Source organism: Drosophila hydei, unplaced genomic scaffold (genome assembly GCF_003285905.1).
Source record: "Drosophila hydei strain 15085-1641.00,03,60 unplaced genomic scaffold, DhydRS2 tig00000060-arrow-pilon, whole genome shotgun sequence".
Taxonomy (NCBI): Eukaryota; Metazoa; Arthropoda; class Insecta; order Diptera; family Drosophilidae; genus Drosophila; species Drosophila hydei.
This window is the reverse complement of record NW_022045656.1, coordinates 1291610-1312957: the sequence shown is the minus strand read 5'-3', so window position 1 is coordinate 1312957 and position 21348 is coordinate 1291610. Positions and strand designations below refer to the sequence as shown.

At 37.9% G+C, this 21348-nt stretch overlaps 1 protein-coding gene across 4 annotated transcripts in view; it reads left to right on the top strand.

Moving 5' to 3' along the window:
- LOC111604337 (ecdysone receptor) overlaps positions 1-21348 on the top strand; it is a 109628-nt gene that overhangs the window by 56077 nt on the left and 32203 nt on the right. The window contains exon 2 of one of the 4 annotated variants that reach the window (XM_023322398.2): positions 11141-12120. The exons of the other annotated variants lie outside the window; for them this stretch is intronic. Coding sequence (XP_023178166.2) covers positions 11403-12120 — 718 coding nt within the window. The 5' untranslated portion in view covers positions 11141-11402. The remainder of the gene's footprint in view (positions 1-11140; positions 12121-21348) is intronic. 4 annotated transcript variants of the gene reach the window in all.

The window sequence follows — 21348 nt, the reverse complement described above, 5'->3', positions numbered from 1 at the left end:
GCATTTAGAATGAAAGATGAGCTAAAGCTAAGTTCGCATTGCCTTTCTTTGGGTGTATCTATTTATTTAGTTGGGCATTTTTTTTTTATTTTCAATAAAAAAGAATTGAAATTGTTGCCTAATTCCAGGCGCCTAATGAGCCAAAAAGCCACATTAACCAACTCGCATTAGTTCGGACCAGGCGCAATTAATTTGCCTGTCGCAGCGACAGAATGCCTGAGAGCCCCTATGAGCAGCACCGCCCACTGCGCCCGTCCCTACCGAAAGAAGATCCACTTTCAGGGTCTGCTGGCGACCTGTCTTTGCTCTTCTTTTTGCCAGCCTTTGCCTTGACAGCTATAAAAAAAGTTACTTGGCGTCGTTGCTGTTTGTTTTATGGTACATTAAAGTTGGCAAAATGGCAAATTTTAATGCCATTTTATGCAAATATATATGTATATATACATCTGTACACCCATGTATCTATATGTATATCAATTTCGCTCTAGGCGCACATTCCAAAGTGTTTCGTGTCTCGTGTTCCGTGCTGTGCTGTGCTCAGAGCTCTTCACATGCATTGTCAAGCTTCTGGTTTTAATAGGCGCCCCCACCCCACCTATATCTATTCATCTATGAGTTGTTTGTCTACGATTATCATAAGTATTTGTTGAGTGCGTGTGTGTGTGTGTGTGTGTGTGTATGCGTGCGTGTGTGCCTAATGTGCGGGCTTGTTCAACGGACCGATCTCTTGGCCAGTTGCTGTGTTTATGTTTTTGCGCATTTCCATGCCTAAAAGCGACTTGCTATAAACGTATAGCAAATGCTGCTACAACTATTTGCCATTTGATATCAATTTTATAGCAGAAATTTGTCGTGGTTGACAAAACAAATTCCGATTTCTTATTTATGTATAGTCATCAGTTGCTATAAAATTTATAGCACATGCATTTCAACTGAAACTCAATAGCTCTCAATATTGTTGCTATCAAGCTTCTTCCCTGTTATTATAAAGCATCTATAGTTACTATAAAATAACCATAAAGTAACTATAAAGTTACTATAAAGTTACTATGCAGCTACCATAAAGTTATTATAAAGCTACCATAAAGTTGCTATACGTCTGAAAGGTAAGTAGGCTTAGCAGCTGCTATTGCAATTTTATGCCATAATCTGACCATAATAATTATGGCAACCTATAGGAATGCAAATAGCGAAATTATTATTTCTAGCCATGTTTTATTTTGATACATAGAAATATGTAGAAAAGCCTATGTGCCATAAAAATTATAGCAAGGCCAACAAACGCATTCAGCACATCAAAACCTTGAAGCAGCTTGCCATAAAAACTCAGTTCCTATTTGGCGCCGCCTAGCAATTGACCTGCATTGTGTGCAACGTAAACAACGAGGCACCTGCAGCAGGTTCACGCCTGGAGTTCAATCAATAAATCAATTTCTAGTTGTCGCAGCATCAAATTCGATTGACTGACTGACTGACTGACTGACTGAGTAGCTGTCGATGACTGGGTCATGCATGAGTCATGCACAGGTTCGACCAGATTTCATCTGCCAACCACCCTTAAAAAAGGCGAACAGAGAAATAAATTTCAACAATTGCGAAGCGCATCAAACAGGTTTCCTTTATTGTGTTCATTGTTTGTCTTATCTGCTCTGTTGCTTGCTTTAGATGTTTCCTGTGGCTACCTCTGTGTGCGTGTTTCTGTTCTCTCTGCCTGGACATACATTGTGCAGCTCGCAGCATTTGTGTCTGCAGCTCTTTGATCGAACTCTGGAAAAACCAGAGCAGCTTCTGTTGCAACTGTGCGTGTGTGTGTTGTGGCATTAATTAGCAAAGTCTTGCCATAAAAACGGCGCTTGAAACGAGTTTCATTGCAACGCTTTCACATTGCTCAATCCATATAAAAAATAAGAAAAATTTCAAAGAAGCAGCAAAAACAAAATAAAACATGCCTGTCAACACTTTCGCAGACAATTACCGCGGACTTTCCACAGTTTTCCATCATTGCGAATGAAAATATGTTCAGACTGAGAGATAATAAGTTATGCCAACTGATTTATGAGATCAAATTAGCTCGATAAGATCTGGTGCAGACTCCGACGTGCTGAAAGTGCCACGCTTCTTATTGGAGTCAATTGGAGTCGTCTTTTGAGCTCTCAATCAATTGCTTGAAAGTCTATCCAACCGAATCCCTACAATATCCTTTCGCCTTACTACTGCTTTCTTGCCAAGCAAATATCAAAAACCCTTCTCGTTGCCCCCACAAAAAGCTAACGACCTCAGCTAAACCAAATTTACAAAAAAAACCAGATCTTTTTATGACTCACATCTGAGAGCTGATCAATATGGTATTTCAATGAATTAATTATAATATTTTTAGTCTAGCAACTGACAAAATACATATTAGGCTTGGCAGCTATAGAAAACAGAAACAGACTCAACCCAAGCTCAAGGTCGGGCAGTGTTATACATTTGCCTTAGACTAAATTGAGCTAGTTTTAATGGAGTTGAGATCAGACATTAGTTGACTGCATTTCTGATCAATAAAGAAGTTTAATCAGCTGCAAAAAACATTAATTAAAATAAAGGAAATTAGAAAAAGTGAACGTTTTCGTTCAACTGAGTTTCGATTAATTGAATCGAACTTTCAAAACTGCTCAGCTACTAGTAAATAGTTCTATTTCTAAGCCTGATTCATTGCAAGTTTTAACATCAATGTTAAACAGCTATGAACATAACCCCTTTGCAGTTTAAACTTTGTTGCATAATATTTAACATGCATGTCAAATGGAGTTAGGTCTAAAAAATCAAGAATTAAATCATATGTATATATTTATATATATGAAATGTATGCATTATGCCAGCTCAACTGACAAAGAAATAATAAACTTACAACCAGCTGCTAAATCGACCCATAATATAAGGAGTTGCCTCCTTTAGTAGCCACTACTATTTTTATGAACAACTAAATTTTATTCATTTTTCCAAAGTGTGTAGCAAAAAGGCAGCTCAATCAATAGAAATCTTAATTTTAATATTCGTTTCGAATTGCTTTCAAAATATTTTGTTTATAACAAATTGTCTATTTTGCGCCTTGTCGCACTACTATTTTTATGAACACAGCTGTCTGCATATCTTTGAGAACTTTCCAAAAGGTCAGCCGAAATTGAGGCAAGTCCGCCGTTCTATGCAAATCGCCTCGATAATAAATGCAAATCGATAATGAATACACGTAAAACAACAACAAAAATAAAAAATAAAAATTATTCGAGTCTATAAGAAAAATGAGCCGAAAAGAGAAACGCGACAAAACCGGAAAAGGAAATGATTCAAGCGCATTTTGAGCGTTCGCCTTTTCGGCTGGTTTCTATTCATTTTTTCCTATTATTATTACTATTTTGTTGCTGTTTTTTTCTCTCTAATGCAGACATATATATTTTTATTTATTGCTAGTTTTGTTCTTGTTGCTGTTGCCTCAAGGTTGTAGCTGCCTCTCAGATACCGCTACTTTATGTGCGTTGTTGATGATTCCATTTGGCATTCAATTGCTCCCGCATAATTTGTCTCAGTGCAAAGAACTTGAACAAGAATTGACAGCTCGCAGTGTCTCAGCAGAGTTTTTCTCTATGTTTTTTGTTGGCCTAAGCCAAACGCGTGCCCTGTCACAACATTGCGAGCAATTAAGGGCTTTGTAACTTAATGAAAAGCCGTAAACTGCGCCATAAATCTCTTGCCTAAAATCTCTTTTCTCATTTTCACTTGTGACTTGGCTCAGCTGGCCATTAAAAAGCTTAGAACTTTTTCGTAAAGCCTCAAAACTTTACAGACAATTGAAAAATGTCAAAAATCAAATTTATAGATCGACTGATTAGATTCTAATCAGAGATCTTAGCACATAGTATCTGTTATGATGCAAGAAACATATTTGCATAGCTAGCTAAGCTCGTACTCCTCTGGGGATAGATGTCTCAAGGTAACTCAAGTAAACGAAAGATTGACCTTTACAGGGTATTCGCAATTCGTACCGCTCTTCACTGAATTTTTATGCAAGTTGTTTTCATTGTTAATTGCTTTGGCTAATGAGAAAGCAGCCAAAAAGGAGAAAGGACTTACATGTAAATGATTTTATGATTTTATGATTTTATCATTTTATCATTTTATGGCAATCCTCAGACTTCTCAATATTGTAAACATAAGCTGCCTGGAAAAGGAACAGCTGGTCTATAAGACACAGGCAGCGACACACATATAAAAATCTGCGACAATCAAAGTCATGCGAAAGGACAGTGAACTGGCAAAATTGCTGTCAAAGCTATTGTCAAGTATTGACATCAGTGTTGCGTTAAATTTTGATAGCAAATTTTCAGCTGAGTTTCCTCCAGCACATATATCCTCATCTACATTATATATATACATATATCTATATATGTAGTGAATTGGAAGAAAAAGATCTTATTTGAAAAATCGGAAAACCTAATGCTGCTGTCAAAGCAGTTGTTAAACGTTTACAAACACTGAAAATAAGATAAAGATTGATTTTAATATTGAAAAAAAATCGGCAAAACTGTAATAAAAACATGCAAAATTTTATAATATTGTAAGTCAGAATGCCGTGGCTAAAGCTGCTGTCAAAAGCTGAACATGTACTTTAACGGCAGGTTAAATTGACCTCAGCATGCATGAAGAACGACGAAGATAGAAAATTAAACAAATGAAAAAGCAAATGCAGCGCGTTGCCAACACACCGAAGCCCCTGTCAAAGCTTTGACAAGTGCGAGTTAAATGTTAACTTCCACCTGTTAAGCTATATGTGTCAATTGAATGGCACCATTTCTCATGTTTAAGCAAATCAGCAAACTCCAAAATAAAATAAATAAAAAAAAAACAGAATAAATTCACGGAAAAGCCAAGCGTAACCAGTTTGGTTTTTTTTTATTTTTTTTGTTGGTAAAATTTGGTTTTTGGTTGTATTTTATGTGTTTTTAACCAGAGCGACGCAAACGAAAATAACCGTTAAGTCTGTCTGCAGTCGCGTCTCGAAAGAGAGAAAGATATACATGGCGATGCAGAGGAAGAGAGAGGGAGAGTGAGCGAGAGAAAGATAGATATGTATGCTCCGTGCGGCTTTTGGGCACGTGTGTTTGCACAGACCACGAGCGAAGAGGCTGAGAAACTGCAAACAAAAACAAAAGTCCGAGGGAGAGAAAAGCAAAGCCACAAAATAAAAAAAAAGAGAAACGAGGTCAACTCTGTTGATATTGGCGTCGTTGTCGGTTTGATTCTGTCGAATTTCGAGTGGCTTTTGAGGAACTTTCGGTACTGGCCAAAATTGGGCATTCGATCAAACTTCATCAGCTATATTATATATATTTTATATATATATATATTTCTGTGCATGTGAAAGGCCCAAAGTTTTTGGCTGTCAACATTTTTTTTGACAGATGGTATTTCTTCTTTTTTTTTGTTAAAATGTACAAATGATAGGCTAGAAGATACCTGCACCTGCAAAAACTGCAGCGTAAAAGCAAAAAAATGTAACTCTTCTTTCTTGATAAGTAAAATATATATTTCACGACTTAGAAACTTAGAGATACATCAGCAGTTTAGGCTTTTAGAAATCAATAAATCAAACAAGAATATCTTAGGCTTCAATATTGAGCAGGCAAACGAAAACCAATATATATATATATATATATATATATATATATATATATATATATATATATATATATAAGGAATATAGAGTGTCTTAAAGAACTCTTCCTTATGTTAAAAATGTTAATTAAAAAATTTATCCTTTTCGACTCAGTTAATCAAGGTGCAAAGAACAAAGTTAGGTCGGGGACTTTAGCTCCATAAAGATCGCAAAACTTGGAAACATATTTGATGTGCCCTCTATTAGATTAGTCTTCTGTTAACGTTGATATATTGTCTATAGATGAAACTTCATTGCAACTTCACTTAGTCAAGTTGGAAGCAGGTGAAACACTAAAATTTACTCCACTTTAGTTGCTCTGACTACTATTCGCTATATATGCTTTGCTTGTGCCCGGCATGCTCTGCTGGACTCTTATTTCGTCTAAGTAATAGGCTACATATGTTTCGTGTGTTTCGTTTCACTGAAAGAAATAGCCCAGCAGGAAGTCAATCTCAATGACAGTCATTAGGGCATAGCATAAAAGGCTTTTTGCTCATGCGATGATCTCTGCTCCACACGCTGCAGCAACAGTAGCTTCCACTTGAGCCTGGACTGGAGCAAGTTTCGGGGGCTGCTTCTTAGAAAAAGACGGCGCACATATCTCTCTCTCTTTCACTCTCTCGCTGCATCTCTTTTACTCTGCCTTTTGGGTGGGCCACACATTATTATTAGATTACTTTGCTTGAGGCGCAGGCAGAGTGACACATGGCGCAGTTGTGTGTTGTTTATGGGAATATGCCACATGTGCACAACACTCACTCACACACGCACACACACACACACGCACACTCACAACAAGCCCTGTCAACATGTAAGCGAATGGAAATCACGCGGCGTTTGCGCTACGCGCATAAAAATAACAGCAGGAAATTAAAAGGATCCATATGTATATAAATATATATATAAATATATATATATATATATATATGTGTGTGTGTGTGCCTACGCATATTGTTAGCCTATTAAGGCTCTTTGTTTAGCCGGTCAACGGAAATTTAATTGTTTTACTTTGCCAGTATATCTCACTTGCTCTAGCCCCTCTCTCTCGCCCTCTCTCCACTCGAATCCTTCGAGACATATCCAAAGCCCACTCCCAATCGTTGTTCTTGTACATTTCATAAAGTCTATTGCATTTGTAAGCTCTCAGGCCAAATGGCAAACGACAATCGCGTGCCAGACATACTTGACATACTTCCAAATACGAAGAATACTTCTGCACTTGGATCAATTATTGAAAAAGGATGTCAAATACAGGTGACTGTTGCTTTATTAAAGGCGTATTACGGCTATACTAAGTGTATTATGAGTCAACGGCTTAAGTAACACCAATAAACTGAAAGCAAACGTAATTGCATAATAAGAAATTACGATTTTAAGATCTTTACAGCAATTAACAAAAATAGATGCGAAGCTTTCAAAATCAATTCAATTTATTGCTTAAATCTGCGTTACAATTCTCAGACGTAAATTTAATGGAATTTTTGTGAGCACAAACTTTAATCAGTTGCTTAATGAATCAATCGAACCCTCTGTGTGAAATTCAACTGGTTTATAGGCGAATAAATAAACATAATATAATACTAAGAGTAATGAACATGTTTTAAATTTTAATAATTATAAAGATCTGTATGCATTAGGTATTTCTAGACAGCAATCCAACAGAGTTTATCTATGCCAGATGCTTAAGTTCTATTGTAACTTTCTTCAAAGTTTTCATTTTTATATATATGTATCAGTAATTAAAAAAAAAAATATATATATATATATATATATATATATATACTGCCGATCAACCAAATAGACCAAATAGACTTTTTTTGGAAAGTGACGATTTCTAAAGAAAGATAACAATATAACGTGTATATATATGTATATATATTTATTATATAATATCGAAATAAAGAAGTTATCTCTAAAGAAAGCTAACTCTCAATCTCTCTTGGCCTTACATGGCCTTTCTATACGCTTCTCATGACGCAATGCGAGCTGATCGATTGAAGCGCTACTTCAAGTCGGCAGCTATTTTACTTAGTTGATGTGATTCTCATTCTTGAATTGAGCTTGCAGCCCTCGAACATTACACGCGTTACAAATTGACTTAAACAACAACAAAAAAAAAAAAAAAACAAATTTCACAATGCGTCGCAACAGAAGCGCTGACAAATTAAGAAGAAGACAAAAGAAGAAGAAGAAGAACTTTACGGCAATTACGCGGCAAAGCTAAATGAGCGAGAGTAAGTAAGAGAGAGAGAGAGGGAGAGTGTGTGTGCAAGAGTGAGTAAGCTAGATATGGATAGAAAGGCAAAGACGTCTGCGACTGCGCGCGTTTTGCCTTTTTGCACTTGCCTTTTGGCTGACTTTTTGCTGTGTGCTTCAGCTTGAAAAAAGCTAAAAGTAAAATGCGCAAAAAGCTGCAACAACAACGAAGCACGCAAAGCTATAAAAATGCCTTAAATGTCGTTTATATATCAGACATACACTACACACACACACACTGACAGATATATATATATACATAAATCTGTAGATATAGCTGTAGCTGTCTGTAAACTGGATGCGTCTTCTGCTGCTGCTGCTGGGCAAGATTTTTTTTGTCGACAACAAAGCAAAAGCAACAACAACAACAACAACAATAACAGCGGACAGAACAACCTGTTTTTTGTTGTTGTTTTTGTTGCTCGCTCATATTGAACGAGATACGTCGACGGCGACAGGTTTTTTACGTTTCTTAATGCGGGCCAAAATCTCAGCAATGTGACGGCCAATACACGCCCGCCCCTGTCACTCCCCGCCTTTCTCTCTCTCTCTCGTGGCCCTTCTCGCTGCTCTTCTGCCTTGCCCAAAAGCTTAGACTCTCCGTGTTTGATTTTGTTCTAAGCTGCTGCGCAAGCGAGATGGCAATATGACTTTTTCGTCGCTCTCCTCTCACATTCTCTCTGGCCAGTGAGTGGCCAAAAACCGGTTTTGGCGCTTTCAACAAAAAACTACTCACTCGCCTTTGTGCAACTGCAGCGGGTAGATCGATTTGTTTACCAAGTTAAGCATGTATATGTGAAAGATCGATGAGCTTCGATGTGAGTTAATCGATGTTTGTTTTATATAATATATATATCAATATTATTGGAATAATTATATAATTAAATTTAAATTTGCAAATATATTTATATAAATATATATATATATATATATATATATATATATAATTATATATATATATATATATATATATATATATATATAATTATATATATATATATATATATAAATATATTTAAATATATATATAAATTTGATTCTCTCAAGTGTCGTTCACTCACTGTGCATTATCTGCCCTCATTTACAGGGTATATGCACTGCGGCAACTTCAAAGTTGCTGCCAGCGACACTTTGCTTATTGTTGCTGTTGTTGTTGTTGTTGTTGTTGTTGTTTCGCTTGCCGGTCTTCTTATGCAGCGATTCGCTTCGGCTTGGCAAATGTATTTTCAGCGTTGCCTTTGAGTTCAACTGTCAAATGAGGAATCTGATGAATCACCTGTTGTTCACTTTGAAAATGATTCAACTGCAGCTTGGTTCATCTGGTTCATCGGCGCTGCCGTAGACCATGACCGCGTATTACCCACAATTTGTTGGCCACGTCTATTGACTGTTTTACTTACTCTCTAGTCGCTCGCTCGCATCAACTTTCGCTTTAATTAAATGCTATTAATTAGGCGCATTACAATTCCAGAGCGCTGTAATTATGAATGTCTATGCACATCGAAATCTCATTAAGACAAAATGTGTGACACTGCCTAAGTGGATTGCTGATTGGATCACGAACAGGCCTATATACATACATATTAATGGGCGTGTGTGTGGCTTATATAAATTCACTTGTCAGTCCCATGTTTGAATAACATACAAAAGTATGCCTCGAATCGAATCTATAACTTTTCAGTCAAACATGGATTTAAGAACTTGTTTGCGATCTGTTGATAACATGCGGGATTGCCTTGAACAACATAATTTGATATAGAGCCAGCAAGGTAACACCTAAAGTTAAGTTGGCTGTGTTTATTGGTTATTTGTCGTTTTGAGAACCACATAGAAAGGCGACTTTTAGCTTAAGTGACGAAAACTGCTTTGTAAATGAAAGAAGTCGCCCCATTCGCCTAGTACTAGAACAAGAGCTAACTACTAAGCTCATTAAATATTTCAGCGCATTTATCTTATACCTATGAGAATTGCATAGAAGGGCGCATTGTTTTAATCACAGATATATAGCAATTTCAAGTTGTTTCGACAATGCTAATATGAATTTTATAAAGAGTTCTTTTCGATCTGAATCTAAATTCTTTTGAGAATTGCTTAGAAGGGCGCTTACGTAAGTCTAAATTGTCGAAGGCTTATGTAACTGACAGCTTGAGTCCCAGTATAATTCTTTTGCTTCTGTGAGTTCTGAGTGCTATACGGAAAGTATAAATTGAAGAAATATCTCACCTTATCCGCCGTCGCCACTTCCGAGTGCCCAATGTTAATAATAAATATTTCCAAGGCTTGTAGCACATATCGTATAGTTGTTATTGTTGTAAAGGTTGTGCTTGAGTTGGAACTTGAACAGACAGAATGTGTAAACAAATGATTATGAAAATATTTAGATAAGTGCAACAAGTGAACCAATGGCATACATAGGTATACATAGGTATAGCTCCAAGTGGGGCTCGCCTCGAAACCGAATTCCAATAACAATTTCTATATGCGCTGCGCAAACAGGGAAATGAAATTGATTAGCTAAATGATGCGTAAAAGGTACAGAATTTAGATTTGAATGATTCGAATGATGAATGATAAATAAGAACTGGCTGCTGATAATCATCAATTAAAATCTGACACTTTGGTTAAGCTGTGAGCACCATTAACAGCTTCGCTCCGAGAAGAGACCTTAGCTGAAAGCTATGGCAAAACTTAGCTTCTCTGACTTTGATTAATTGAAATTTGCTAATAAAATTATGGTCCAAGCATATGACAATAAATTTGCTTATCAAAACTTAACAATCTTGCTCACAGAAACTGGTTCAGTTAAAAGAAAAGAGAGAGAGCGAGAGAAAGAGATGGAGAGGGAGGGAGAGAGAGAGATAGAGATAGATATAGCAACTCCTACTAGCTAGAGCTAGAATGTATTTTTCCCTAGGCTAAAGCTAAATAATTAAGTATTTTTTCGTCTCTTCGTTGCTTTTCTTTAATTTAATTTCAAAAGGCGACAATTTGCCATGAAATTAAAATGAAAATGAAAATTTCATGAGCGTTGCGCCGGGTACATTGAACCTGTATTGAGTCAACCGGGAGAAGTGTTTTTTCGTCTATTCTGAAAGGCTTTTTTCAACGAGTTTCGACGCGCAAACAGGCGGCAAAATCAAAATTGTTGAATCGAGTTTTGAGTTAAATTTCAAATTAAACTTTTTGCAGCTTTTGTTTGTTGAAGTCGTGGCGCATGGCACGCCATGAAAATGTATTTCGTGCGCAAGCAGGTGCGTAAAAAATACTAGAAAAAATACCAAAAACAATTGAAAACTGAGCGGGAAAAGGAGAAGGAAACTGGAAAAGGAAAAGTCACACAGATTTAGATTAAACTAGCAGCGGAACCCATTGGACCGCTAGGAAAGGATTTTTCTTTGGCATCGCAAGTTTCGGACAAAAAGGCAGCACAACGGCGACCATCGGCTATCAAATGATGAAACGACGCTGGTCGAACAATGGCGGCTTCTTGCGCATCCAGGAGGAGTCCTCGTCGGAGGTGACCTCCTCTAGCAATGGCCTCGTCCTGTCGTCGGGGCTTAGCATGTCGCCGTCACCGTTGGATTCGCCCGACTACGGCGACCAGGGCAGCTGGCTGTGTGGCAACGATGCGGGTCAGCATTATGGCAACAGTTTGGGGCATGCCACTGCGCAGCAGCAGAGCGTCATTACGCTGGCCATGCACGGCTGTTCCAGCACGTTGCCCGCCCAAACCACCATAATACCCATCAACAACAACAACAACAGCAGCAGCAACAACAACAACAACAATAACAACAACAATAACAACAACAACAATAGCAACGGCTATGTGCCGGGTGCCACGAACCTGGGCTCGCTGGCGAATGGTGGGCACATGGGCAGCCTGGTCAGTGGCATGCAGCAGCTGCAGCAGAATGGGCATAGTTTGATTAACTCGACCACGCCCACAACGAACTTGCATATGCAGCAGAATGGCCTCAACGGCGGCGGCGTCGCAGCAACGGTCGGTGCTATGTCCTCCATTGGCCTGGGCCTCAGTGCGCTGCACCACACGAACGGCAACTCGAATGGACTCGGCTCGAATCCGGGCAATGGCGTCATGGGCGTGCCCATGGGCATGGCCATGCAACATACGCCGCGCAGTGATTCAGCAAATTCCATTTCATCAGGTTAGTGGGCTAAAAATACGATTTACTATAAAGCAAAACCGTCTCAGATCCATTCTGGGGAGATTGAACCCAGAAAGTGCAAGCGAGGGTTGGTCGAAAGTTTCATGTATCAAATATAGTATTAATACATCTATCTAAGCTAGACTAAGCATTATATTTAGGCAAATTTCAATTCAATATAAAAATTTCAAATCTCAACTTATTTTTTAGTGTTGCTAAATCAATTAATTGTCTGCAAACGAAGTCAGTGTTGCAAAAGGCATTAGCTTAAGACAAGCTCTATTTAACAATTTACTATTTATATATATATTTACTATATATCAAGTTATCATTTTTAATTTTCAGTGTTGCAAAATTACGTATTCAAAATAATCTGCTATTTTCATTTCATTTAAATTCATTGCATCCAGTGTTGGAAAATGCAGCCATTCATTGTGCAAATAATGAGAAACTTGTATTTATTTCAGGTGCAGTCGTTCAGTCGTTTAATGATGATTGTTTATTAAACTTTGCTCTTAATAGATGCACAAGACACGCCCCTTTCGCAACCTTCCCTTCTTGGTCAACTTGCTGCATACTGCACTAATTAAATTTAATTGCATTTGTATATATATATATATATATATATATATATGTGCGTGAATAAATATATATATATTTTATGATGCGCTTTTTACGAGATGCATTCGTTGCTTTTGCTTATAGAGATATGTGTGTGCGTGCGAAGTCCATAGGGAATAGGGAACGAGGGAAGGAAATAACATCAACAGCACTTAAAGACTTCCCGGGCGGGCAGTGGCGTGCGAGTGAGGGGGAGCTGTTGCATTTATTGCTGCTGCTGCTGCTGCTGCAGCTGTTGTTGTTGTTTCGTTTGTGCGTTTGCCTCGCAATTTATCAGCCAGCGTCATGGCAGGCTGCACCACACACACACACACACACACACACACACGCGTATACAATATGCAGCCATAAGGGCGGTTGCTGTAACTGGAACCTACCTCAAGCTGTTCTATATTTAGCAAGCAGACACACTCTCTTAGTCTCTGTCGCTCTCTTTTTCTCTCCCTCTCTCGCTCGCTCTTTGGCTCCTGGGTTCGGGGCTTCGATCGAACTCCAATTGTTGATGACGTCAGAGCTTCGAGTGACCTTCGGCTGCCGGGCAGACGACCTCGTCCACGTCCTCGTTCTCAATTGCATTGGGCGACTGCTGCGCTGCACTGACAAAGCGGGTCACACAGCTTGTGCAGGCCAATTTGCATGCTGCAGTGTGACCTAATTTGTAGGGGTCAGAGGTCAGGGGCAACTGTTGCTGCTCCAGCTTCCGGATATGACATACTTTGGGTCTTGTCCGTGTTTCGGTCAGCAAACACCCAGCCAGGCGCTAATTGGGCTCCATGTCAGGGTCAGGTCAAGGAAGGATTAAACTTAAAAAAGCTTATATCAAATTTAAATGTCCCTGACCGACTCAAAACTAAATAGTATGAAATTCAAAAAAAAAATCTTAAAGATACTTCAGTAATATTCCATTAATGACTAAACTGGGAACCAGTTAAAGCAAAAAAATTATATTATTTATTATTTAAATATTGGCTGTATTCATATTGGAAAGTATTCATAAAGTATTTTTGTTATGAATAACCAATCAGTTCAGATCATCCATATATTTGCTGTTATATTTGATATTCTCTAATGTTCTAAGTGAGTCGAATATACTTCATAAACTTCATAAATAAACTTAAAATCAATAGGTACGATAGCTCATCCTGTATTATTATAAATAAAAATAATAAAAAATGTAGCAATTAGCTCCAAATAAATCAAAAGCAGTAAAACTTAATATAGTACGATAGAATTAACTGAAATATTACTCAAAAATGCATTCTACACTCTACTTCTACAAATTAACCAAATTTAAAGTTCATTAGCTTCTCTTCTCGCTCTCTTCCATTGTCATTCCGTCATTTTACAGTAAAGTGCAGCTCAAGCAGCTGTACTGTGCATTGTTATGGTTCTTCTTCGTCTTCTTCTTCATCGTCGTTTTAAGTGGCTTTGAACTCAACTCGTAATTTTTGAGTAAATGTGGGTCACTGGTGCAGGCCCAAAAAAAATAAAATTGCCGTTGCTCACTAAAAACCGCAAGGACAAAGCTGTCGAATGTGCATATGACTGCAAACATTTCACTCTCTCTCTCTTTTTCTCTCTCTCTCTCCCTCTACTCTCTACACAGCTTTACGTGCCATTGCAAGCGTTGTAAACTCAAGTACATGACCTTACCCCTGCAGACAAGCAAAGCCAAGCAATCCGATGCTAACGGCAATGGCAACGGCAACGACGAAGTCGACAGCGCAGCTAAGCAACTACCGGTAACGACAACAGCTTCTGCTGCTACGACGTGTGTGCGTGCTTTTTCTTTTGTTAGATTTTGGGCATGGGCTTTGCTTTGCTCTGCTATTAGGGTGATATAATTTTTAGGGTTGCTCTTATTCGTTGCCTTGACAGAACCAAAATTTCTGTTTCTGCTGCTGCTGTGACGGTCCTGTGCGTCAAGGACAGCAACAAATAAAAGCAAAAACAAAATTTGTTCAAATTAAAAAAATAAATAAAGCAAACGATTTATATGGCTACAGCAAATAAAAGCGATAAAAACACAGAACGATAACAGTCGCAATTGACGCTGCTGTCGCAGTCGAAGTCAACATTGCCAGTTGACGGTTTTTAGTCTTGCACTCACACGGACACACACCATTGCAGTTCATTTGTCACACACGTATGTGTGTATTCGCATGACGAAAAAAATGAGGTCAATGATTTTGTGCGCCGCCATCATCAGTTATCGACGTCGCGATCGAGCAGTCGGCTGAAGCGCACTTCGTATGCAAGCGCCAAGAATTGAGACCCAACAACAGCAGCACCAGTGACAGCTAATGAGCGTAAATCGCCCTCTCGCGCTCTCCCACTCTCCCACGGACGCCCGCAAATTGAAATGGACTCGCGTGCGCGCTCATATCATTAACAGCGCTGTTATTGTTGCTGTTGTTTGTGCTGCTGCGGTTGTTGTTATTGTTGTTTTTACATGGCGTGCACAAATTTGTATTCATGCTACTAGCAAACTACATTTTGTCTACTTTGTATAAACAAGATATTTGTTGTTGTTGCAGCGGCTGCAGTTGTTGTTGCTGGCTACTTGTAATTACGCCGTCTCTTTCGAACGCTTTGACATTGATAAGCTTGCGCGTCGACGGCGTTGCTGCGGCCAGTGCATGACAGTTGCGTCTGACTTTGACTTTTAGTTTGTTTTTTTTTTTGCGTTTTTTTTGTTAACGATTTGTCATGGCAGAGCAATGCAAACATTTGCGATTTGCACATGAAAAGATTATCAGCTGCTTTGCAGTCAAATGATCATCGGCTACTGTGCTTAAATTACCATAACAGATATTTAACATTATATTCAGATTAACGTATGTACTTGTATGTGCGTATGCTCGTATTTATGTATAGTCTAACCTCATCCTCAGCATTGAGAAATTAATAAGACAGCCGAAAACTGCAACCGGCAACCATTTTGAAAGTTATTCACATGCATGTGACGTCAGCCTGTGAAAGCTTTGCAAGCACAGCACATACGAATACACGCCCAAATGCATGTATGAAAGTATGCATACGGGTGTATATATATATGAATGTTCTTCTGTGTTAGTGCATTCTTAGTATGTTTGTTGTTATTGTATTTTCGTCTATTTTCGTACACTTGGCATTAATTTGCAATCAAATGAGAAACGCAAAGAAAGCGTCAGCGTCGACAGCGTTGCCGTTGCTGCTGCCGGGAGGTATATTTCTTCTGCTCTTGCCTATAGCAGCGTCAAGTGCATTAGCCGTTGAAGCGGACAGCGCCAGCGAAGTCGACGTCGACGCCAACGACGGCGTAACTAGTATTAGTTTTGTGTATGAGTATATGTATATATGTGAGTGCGTGTGTGTGCATTTAGCGAACACGTTTTTATAGGTTAATGACACAACCGGCTGTATACGAGAGCGGCAGCAAGTAAAAACTATTTCAAATACAATTTAATTAAATTTAGTTTTAAAAGCAATGCGCAGCTGCGCACATAGAAATAATATAAAAGTGAAATTGACAGCAAGCTGATTTGCTGATAATATACAAACGTCACAAATACACAAACACAGTCACAATGTAAATGTTTCAATGTTTTGCGCCACTGTGCAGCTAAATATAAATTTAAACTTATAAAATTAAAAAAAAAAACAATAAACATATTTAGGTAGCACGCAAACTATGTCAGTAGTGTGTATGCACACAAGCTATGCATATATACATACATAGTTAAACATCTATGAATGTATTTATGTGTATTTAAGTATTTTTATTAGCCAAAGAGAAAAACAGCAACAAATTGAAATAAAAGTGCCAGGAATTTGTGTTCGAAGCAAAATGAACAAACAAAAAAATAAAATGCTAAGAATACACTTTTTCTTATTAGGCAACAACAGCAAAGAGAGTGGCGAGAGTGAGAGAGAGTGAGAGTGTCGCTGCGCTCTCTCAGCGCTCGCAAGAGCTTTTGTGTTGAGAATGAATGCGCAGACAGACCAACTAACACACAATTTAAGCTCGTTTCATGCCTTGTCGTAACTGTTTTTGCCCATTGAGGCCTGCATTCTGGGAGAGTCAAACAACTTTCTAATATGCTGTCCATAAGCGCAGCTCAACAAACAAGTTTCGCTCTCTCTCACACACAGAGACAGACAAGTCTGCGCTCAGTCACACACAACCATACACTCACTTACTTTTGTATATGAACACACTAATTCTTGACTTTCTTCTTGTTCAGCTTCTTCTTTGGTAGCGTTTATAGCTGCTCACTTTCTTTGGCTGGCTTCTAGAAATGCGTCGCTGCAACAACAACAGCAGCAACGATAACAACAACCATTTTTGTTTCGGGTGAAAGTTGTTGTTGCAGCTTAGCGTGATTTTCCACTTTTTCTTTTGCTTTTGTTTTCGCTTGCATTGCAGCAGGTAAAAAACTGTAAACTTTTATCCCTCTCCTTCACTCTATGTTTCTCTATCCCGCTCTGGGTGCTTTTGATTTATGCTGGCGCTGATTGCTGCCAATTTTGATTTTTGCATAAGTTTCCCATGCATTCAAATTTGAAGCAACAACAATGAAAGGAAAAAAATGATTGCGACCAATTTGAACTTGAAATCTGTAGCCAAGCTTCCAATTTGGCCCAAGCGAAAGGCGTCAAGAAGCTAACAGTAAATGGCGTGACTGCAACAACATGTGGAAAGTGCACGAGAGTGTGTGGAAGAGCGAGAGAGAAAGGTAGCTATCGATTATGATCGCGATAAGTGCATCCAAAAGCGAATGCCTGACATGCAGATTATAGCACATAGTCCTCTGATCACGTTTCCAAGCGACGTCAAAATAAAACATCAGCGAAATGGATAAATATAAAAAAATGGGGTCAACGTTGTAGAATGCTGTCCAATTATTTGGCTTATTTGCATATGAATGGGTCTACATAAAATGAGTTGATTAGGATTGTGATTAGCGACTGGTCTCTATACATATATAAAGTGGTGTTCAGTAAAATATATATAAATATGTATATATATAATAATATAATATCAATTTGATATTAACTTGAAATTTTCAAATTTAAACTTGAAAATTTCACAAAATAAAATCTATAATATTGAAGAAAATGTTTTTTTTCCATTATTTTTCGATAAATAATTTTAATTTTAGTTTGCCAGTCGCTACAAAATTATTCAGTTCTCAAAAGATATTGCTCCTCAACGCTTCATTGGTTAACTAAACGAACGATCAGAATCAGAACTTCGTAATACTCGCTCACAGTCGAAACAGAGAAATTTACTAAAACATGTTCGACCTTGCCACGCCCCATTGACAGTGTGAAACTAACGACGGATACTCCACAAGAAACCAATATACTCTTTTGACTACGCGAACGAGTATCACAGCACAGTTTCACTTTTGCCATCTGCCTTGACATTAATGGGCGCCCACAATTATTCGCAATCGGAAAACCACTATATAGTATATTTAAATTGGCAGCATTAAATTCATCAAAAACTTATGCAAAATTTATAAATGAGATTTATTTTTTTGCACGTCATCGCTGGCAATGAGAACATTTTGTTTAAGCCATGGCCAGGAAAAACCCCAAAAACAAGCAAAACTAAAACAGCTAAAACTACATTAATTTTTCAGTATTTTCTAAGTATTTATTTTTGTTGTTCTCCGATGAGCTCATTAAAATGATTTTGGCGCATTATTCACAAATAGAGGGTAGTCCCACTCGTCTTCTTTTTTAATTAATTACAACTAAGCGTATCGCGTGTAAGACCCTCTCCCACGTCTGGCTCATCTTCCTCTTCTTCTTCACTCAGTATATTTCCGAACCTTAACCCTTGATGAGGAGTACAATTCCTTGACTCCTCAAGTCTCAAGCGTTGCGGCTGACACGCAATTCACCTTTTTGGCTAGGTGAAAACTGAGTTGACGCCCCATTTGCACTGCCATAAAACACGCTTTATATCTATATATATCTATGTATATATATACATATGATTCGATTTTTAGTTATTGCATCGAACGACGTTTTACGATGCAAATTTAATGAGTTCTATAAAAAGAGAATAGCCTCATAAAAATATATAAAACTGCAAAATGCGACAACGTTGACAATTAATAAACTTGAATGCAGTTTTACGACATGCTGCAAATAGTTCTCCAATTAATGGATTCGCCATTAAAATATTTATGCTAAGCTTGGGAAGTGTTCATATAGAGCTTGGGGGATTGAATGTGCACATTATAATTAACGTAATTGATGGCTTAGGTTTTTATGAGGTGCACAAAGAGAGCTGAGAGGAGAAGATCCAATTAGAAGAGTTTCATATTGACTGATTCATATTTTCCTAATTAGATATATAGAAGGAAGTAATAAACCTCTACCTCTATATGCACTTCGATCTGTGATCTCAAAAACTCGATCTCTCGTTAATCACTCAAAATTCTTAAATTTCCAATCGAATGCATTGCAAAATGTAGCAGAAATTTCCAACATTTTCTAAAACAATTATTTTTATATATATATATTCAAATAAATTGAAATGAAAATAAGAGTAATTGAAAAAAATGACTTAATGTTGAACTATTTATTGTTAAATTCGAAAAATATTTGTGTGAATTATTTTCGATGATTCAGAAAAATAACTGAAAATTTATTGCAATCAATTTTAGAATATAAATTCGTATATTTCGTATATTCGTTTTCTCTATTGTTAATATATTAAGAGGTATCTTTTGATATACATCATTTAATAAGCTGTAAATACCTTTTAGAATTCATTTATAAACAAAACTGATTGATTTATTACCTCATTCTTATCTTACAGGTATGTTCCATATATGCAAATCGTTACTTATCACTAAAGTCCCTACAAATTACGGGTAAGCCACGTAAATATATGTAAACGCAGACAGAAAGGCTAGTGCCCAAGAGAGAGAGGGGGAGACATGTATTAGCTAGATAAGAAAATAGTGCCAGGAAGTAGGTCAGCAATTTATAAGCTATAAAGTTATCAATATCTAATACATGGGAGAAGGTGAAAGAGAGACGGAGATAGATAGGAGATAGATAGGAGAGAGAAAGGAGAGAGAAAGGAGAGAGAGAAAGGAGAGAGAGAAAGAAACAAAAAGGAAGAAAAAGAGTGAGATAGAGCGAAAGTAAGCAAGCGAGTGAGAGATAGAGAGAGAGAGAGAGTGAAAAAAGAGAAAAAATTGCAGAGCGAGAGAGAGAAAACGAGAAAAGATTGCCGAGCAAGAGAGAGAGAGAGAGAGAAATGTCTAGAATTAAAAAAGGGACAGACTGAAAGAATCAGAGAGAAAGTTATTGACTAATGTATAAGACCAATATCAAGAGAGTAATTCAAAGTGAACAAGTGAAGAAGTAAACTATCGATAAATTGATCGATATGTTAAGTAAGCATAACTTGCTTAGAATTTGGAGAGTGATTGAGATTGCTCTATGCATACAATCGATAGTAGAATATAGTTAAGCAACTTGTGCGCTATCGATGAATTAATCGATAGGTAATGCAATTGTAATTCCAGTGGGTCCAACGCCTGCACAAATGACTATTTGACTGTGGCCACTTTGTTCAGTAAACAATTCAGTTCCATCTGGTTGGGAAATTTATTTCAATTACACGCACAAATCAAACGCAATCGTCTCCGGGGCCGTCTTGGGGTGTAATGAAATTCCGCTGCGGAGGTACTTGGACGGAGCACACTTTGGCCCCATCCGACTTGTTTCGTCAATTAAGGCAGCCCACTTCCCCGGGCCACGCCTCTGTTTGTGTTTGCTTTGTCTGTGCTCAATTGTATTGTATTTCTAATTCCTATATGCATTTGCCGCATTTGCCCGAAAAACAAACTGAGAAACTGTTTAGCCCAGCAGAAAGTGAAACACATGACCCCAAAAAAAAGTGAAGCAAATGAAGAACCTCAAGCCGCAAGCCCCAAACCCAACCGAAAGCGAACAGAGCTGGAAGAAAATGAAATGAAATAAACTGAAGAAGAATTCAATCCAGTTTCACGTTGGCAAAGATATTGAATTCAATTGCTCGTGTTGTCTTTCATGGCCCGCTTTTCGCAGGCGTCTCTCACTTAGCATGGAACTGGAACACTTTTCTTGCAGAATTCTATTTAAATATATTTTAGATTAAGAAACGTAACGCGAAGATCAACCTCAGCTTTATTTGTTCCATACGAAATACTTAGCTTCTTCAGAGCTAGAACCAGCTGAGAATTATAAGAAATGAGAAAATATTTCGCAGCTGCTAGCGACAGGTCTGCATCCCTAAAGCCGCTGGCCAAACGGACAGAGTATATTTCACGATATCCATTTTACTCTTTAGTAATTCAGGGCAAAAAGTGCGCTTCACTGACTCGACTAAGCATTATTATTTATTTTATCGGCACCAGAAATGCAAACTAAACATTGACCCAAATATGTCAATTAACCCAAATGGAGCAACAAAAGTGAAAAAAAAACAACTGCGAACGAAAATAGCTCAACGATCAAAATTGTGCACTCGTCACATGAAAATTGACCGAAAAGACAGCAAAGCAGCCCGAAAACAAAAACTACATCTGCCATGGAGCTACCTATGCCTCGCTT